At 41.5% G+C, this 5039-nt stretch overlaps 1 protein-coding gene across 1 annotated transcript; it reads right to left on the bottom strand.

Annotated features, from left to right (window-relative positions):
* Positions 1–444: 444 nt before the first annotated feature.
* Positions 445–4805, bottom strand: LOC119338938. The gene is made up of 6 exons (XM_037611143.1): positions 4722–4805; positions 4126–4408; positions 3915–4040; positions 3087–3210; positions 2263–2786; positions 445–769 (listed from the first exon to the last, which is right to left on the bottom strand). Exons 1-5 carry the CDS (start codon positions 4803–4805, stop codon positions 2762–2764), a joined length of 642 nt encoding a protein of 213 aa, XP_037467040.1. The 3' UTR covers positions 445–769; positions 2263–2761.
* Positions 4806–5039: the final 234 nt, after the last annotated feature.

Genomic DNA, 5039 nt, shown 5'->3' with positions numbered 1-5039 from the left:
ATCTAGTGGTAAAAAAGTTGATCCCATGAATTGTGATATAGATCTACAACATGTTCCAAGTTCACATGATAGATTTTGTTTTTGTTTTGCGCCATCTTAGCGAACCGCTTGCCCCAGCAGTTTCGTGATGTGAATGAGATGCATACGTACACCAAATTGCGGTATGACATGCCACGTGTACCTAACAGTCGAGCTCCAGGTGATAGAGCACCAAATAGGATAAAACTGGCAAACCTTTTACTAAACTAGTAAGCATGCACGTGCAAAGCACGTCCTCGCAATCCAATCCATTTTTCAAGTTCTATCTCTATTAATTTGTTCCCTTTTCTATATGTTTTGTTCTTCTACACCTTTTCTTAATTCAAACAACTAAAGAACATAAAAATGGAAATACAATATGTGCTATTCCCGAAAGAAAATAAATGGAAATGTGATACATACATACGTAATGAATAGGGATTATCTAGGATGATAAGTACAACATTTGGCCAAATATCCCAGAGACAATAACTTCATTATTTGAAGTGCATTGTTTGACCAGACTCATAAAAATGAAGAGCTTATTTGAACAGTGCGCAAAAAGGGCTCTTCAGATGTATTGTATCAAACAAGGAGTCCGCGACTAAAAAAAGAACACAAGGAGTCCGAGTCTGCTAAACAAAAATTCTAAGCGGTTTGCAAGCATTCTCAATAGTTCTCCTCTTTCTCCACCTCGGAAGCATTCTTCATCCGGGCTCCAAACACTTCATCCCTCGATATAGAGCTTTGTCTATATATAAAGATTAAAGAGTCAAGGTACTAAACATGCATGACAGATATGTCCAGTCAGTAATCAAATTTGTTTCTAGCGTTCTTGGCGGATTTAAAGATGGGACACTACCGTCTTAAGCTAACCTTATGGAGACTTTTGTATATTTAATGCTACTTCCTTTCATTCTTAGACTGATCAAGTGAAAGTTGTGAGATAAGATATTCTAAATGGCATGTGTAGCCTCTTTAGAAACTATAACCTTCAAGGTGGACAATCAACATCCTTGCTTCTCAAAAGAGGCACGTAGTTGATTTGCTGCTATACAAGGATGGTAATCTGAAACAATTATGCAGCACAAGATAAGTGCTAAGTCAACCATTGGTAGCGAATCTACCAGACTCAGAAGGATCAAATTATGTGATTTTCCATGTGCATCTTAGGCATCAAAGGAAAATAAAAGTCACCCAATGGAACCAAAATTTCACAAAGCTTAGTCAAGTTATCCTATATTGCATATCCTGCCCCTGAAACACAGCAAATAGTATTATAAGCTATGTAAAATACAGCAAGGATAGCGGATGAATGAAACAAAAAAAATTGCATCCCACCGAACAACACTATGTTATGTAGTATTTATTGTAAAAGGCCCTCTGCTCTAAATCCTGTGAGATATGGAGTGTGGTGGAAATATGCTAAACCAACATGAATAGGCTCCAAAATTAGATGCATACATCTTGAAGCACACACTGGAATTTTCAAATTGCCATCCAAACTCCAGAAACTCTTTGTGTCAAGAGAAGTTTACAACAAGACATGAAAAGGAATTGTAGTTTCAGACTAAATAATTACTAACCTTGGATTGTAGGTTCAGACCAAATAACCAAATAACTGACACACAAATATCGGTGAAATTAACTACAGTATACTCAACTACTATATAAAGAGATTTCAGATGCAGAACAACTACATAGTGCCCAGGTTTGGTATCTTATCAATTAGTCCAAGTTTTTCATGTGGCAGCGCATCCCATTTTTATTCTCTCTTTGCAACAGCAAAACAGAAGAATGCAATTTAATGCCCAGTCACAAAGTGTAAGCCTGAGCTAAAAGAATACAAAAAAATGAAGAGAGGAAGGACAATTACTACAATTTTTATACTTCAAAGTACCACAAATACACCTCAAACTCGGGTTGGTAGAACAATAAGATGAAACTACTGCTATGTAATATATTTTTTGTGAAGAGACTTGAAATATCCTAGATTTGATGCTTGTACATGTTCAGTTAAAGGTGGTTTAACAAGTGCACAGCCTACCAAACTGAACTTATTTTTACTGGCTAGATTAACCAAAACATGGGAAATTTTACACCAACCGATGTACTAAGTAATATACAACAAAAATAGTAGAAGAAAACAATGCAAGGACAGAACAGTACATGAACTATACGAAGCAGACCTACATAGAAAGGCACGAGAAGAAACAAACAATTATTTTCATTACATTATAATACCTCAGTGTTAAGCTGTTTGTCTACAGTGGTGCGGCCATTGCTCATCTTCCCTCTCCCATTCGTCGGATCGTGGGGAGTGTTGGATTTGGGGACTGCATGTCTCAAAACAAAATTGATCATACTACTAATGGGATCAAACACCGACAACCAATTGCATAGGTTCAATGAACTGGGTAGAGAAGCAGAATACAATCATAAAGCGTTTTGAGCTTGCAAATGAAGCAACCTTGTCTCTCCTGGATGGTTCAAAACAAATGAAAAAACCTTGATAAAATTCAACACCGTCTCTACAGACTCGTTCTGCTGCAGCTTCAGAGACCTCTTGCTCCACCTTTCCGCCAGCAAACACGAGTCCCACGACTGTGTTGTCCATGGTGAGAGCATTATCACTGAAGTGTGCCACCGGTCAAAGCAGCTCGAAGCAGAAAAGGACACTTTTGCCTGGCGACCTCGGCAACAAACAAGCTCTTGTGGGCATGAAGGCGACAACAACATCCACCTAGGCATCCATGCAAGATAGAAGCCTATATATAATTGAAGTTCAAATATATAAGTGTCCAACTTGACATCATCAATCTACACTGCATATTATAAGTTGAAGCATGGAAAAGCTACAAGCCTACTAATAGCATGCGTGCCTGAGACGCAAAAAATTTGAATGAACATAATACCAAACCTGCATTTAACCATACATACACCAAAGAATGAAACCGGTAGGTCCTTAATATACATGAATCATGCATATAATCTGTTCTCGTGGCTCTTCCCATAGTAAACACAAAATTCAGATTCTCGACCATGAATACAGTGTGTAGAAGTCATACCATAAATTCACTATAGTAGTATGTTGATCCCAGCAACAAACGACAGTGTGTGCACTACCGCGACTTCTCCCGACCTGAGCAGCAAGGCATCGGAACTGTGGCTCGACACCAACCAAAGAGTAGACTGCACCGACGTGGGATAAGGCAGCATCAACTCATTCATGTCTTTGAGAAATATTTGCAGATATCAGGCCATAGAGGGCAATCTTGTACCAGAAAAATATGCGATTGGTACACATAATTTATGTTTGTGCTTAAAGGTCCATATTCCGAATTGATTCTTGTCTGTGCTTAATGGTCCAAATAGTGAATTTATGAAATGAAGATGGAATACTTACAGGTGGTATTTATAGGCAATAAAGAACTTGATGAATGTATTTTCAGAAACATGTCTCTTTTGGCCAACTAAAGCAATGACATGTCAATTGTGGGTTTACCTTTTAGTTACTGAACTTCTAGTTACAACAAAATGCAAATACAAAGTGTTCATTCATATGATGCATTGTTGTTGTATATTTTTGACAGTTTTATTATGTCACTGTACTCACACGTGATTGCCCTACGGTTTAATTTCCTAACAAAGCAAGCTGGAGTTCCTCTGTAGTCTCTACAATAATGAATTCATGATCGCATATGGCATAACTTAAACACGCAAAATAGGGTTGTCACACAAAAGAGTAATATAATCAACAAAAGAGAACAGAAACACATGCGGAATTGGATAAGAACACATGCAGACTTGAGTCAGAAAACAAGTCAAGAGCTAATAGGCCACATGTTGGAGGCAAAGCTTACTGAACCTACTGCGCGGGGCGGGAGATGAAGTACCTAGCCCATCGTCTTGGGTCTTGGTTGCCTGTTGCCAGCTGCCTGGACTTTCAGAGAAGTGCGCATCTGAGCTCGTTGCCCCAGTCATCTTCCTCCTGCTGCCGCTGCCTGCCGTCTCCAATACATCTAGCACCAGGAAGTGGTATTGAACATGCGTACAATTAAACCAAAAATTATCACTGCAACCAGGAAGAATCTGAGGGTAAAGCACCTGTAGCGTGGAGGTTCGGCGCCTGTGTCTGGGCGGCGAGTGGGTGTGGCGGCCCGGGCAGCGCGTGGATGGGGCAGCCCGAGCACTTGGAGCATGGGTGCGGTGGTCTGGCGGCGCGTGCAGACGGAGGCACAGGTCGAGGGCGATGGCTGGCGGGGAGGATCTGAGGAAGAGGTGGGGCGAGGTGTGGGGAGGTGGCCAAAACTGCCCCGACGGCGTGGTCGTGAGAGGGCAGAGGGCAGCAACATGTTCGTGAGGATATTTTTTTTGATGGGACGTGTTCCTGAGGATGTTAACCCAATAATGGCATGGTGGGTAAATAGTTAGTGTAATGGCATGGTGGTTAATTAAAGCATAAAACGCGTTTAGTATGCTGAAAGGATGTAGACCATCAGATTGCAGGTTTCGATGGAAAGGATGATTTGGTTCTCCGCCCTCTCGTGCTTTTATAGCGATAGTAGATTGCCATGCCGAATGTTTCATGTCAGCGGGCTAGCGTATTACTATATCTCAGGAAAGCTGGCTGCGACATCATGCTCGTCGATAGCGACAGCTTCACGCTGGGCATGTCACAGGTTAAGTGGTCCATCCCCAACCCCTCTGGTTCTACCGTCGTCGATCTGTTTGATGGCCCTACCGTTGATCTCCTCCACCATGCGGTCGCGATCCTTGTACGCCATCGAGCCCATTTTATCATTTCTGAAGAACACATTCTATGATGGCGGCTTGGTATCCTCAATTGCAAGTCAGATCTCATCGACCACGACCACGAGGAGGGCACCCACAAAGGTTCTTCCTAGGTGAAACAACCCATCTGTGACATTAGAGAGCGCACCATGGGTATGTGCTCTTCCAACTGGAAGGATCCCGTCCATGACATGTGAGGCAACATCCTATCAGCAAATCTTACCTTT

This window comes from Triticum dicoccoides, chromosome 7B, assembly GCF_002162155.2.
Source record: "Triticum dicoccoides isolate Atlit2015 ecotype Zavitan chromosome 7B, WEW_v2.0, whole genome shotgun sequence".
NCBI classification, from domain to species: domain Eukaryota; kingdom Viridiplantae; phylum Streptophyta; class Magnoliopsida; order Poales; family Poaceae; genus Triticum; species Triticum dicoccoides.
This window is presented reverse-complemented; position numbering and strand designations above follow the sequence as displayed.

What these genes read in the sequence shown, in the direction of transcription:
- LOC119338938 (XM_037611143.1), bottom strand. Translation starts at nt 4,805, where the DNA reads ATGGCGTACAAGGATCGCGACCGCATGGTGGAGGAGATCAACGGTAGG. An exon ending in GCCGAACCTCCACGCTACAG is followed by an intron (nt 4,041 to 4,125) that starts GTGCTTTACCCT and finishes TCCTGGTGCTAG; the next exon opens with ATGTATTGGAGACGGCAGGC. An exon ending in GACCCAAGACGATGGGCTAG is followed by an intron (nt 3,211 to 3,914) that starts GTACTTCATCTC and finishes ACGTCGGTGCAG; the next exon opens with TCTACTCTTTGGTTGGTGTC.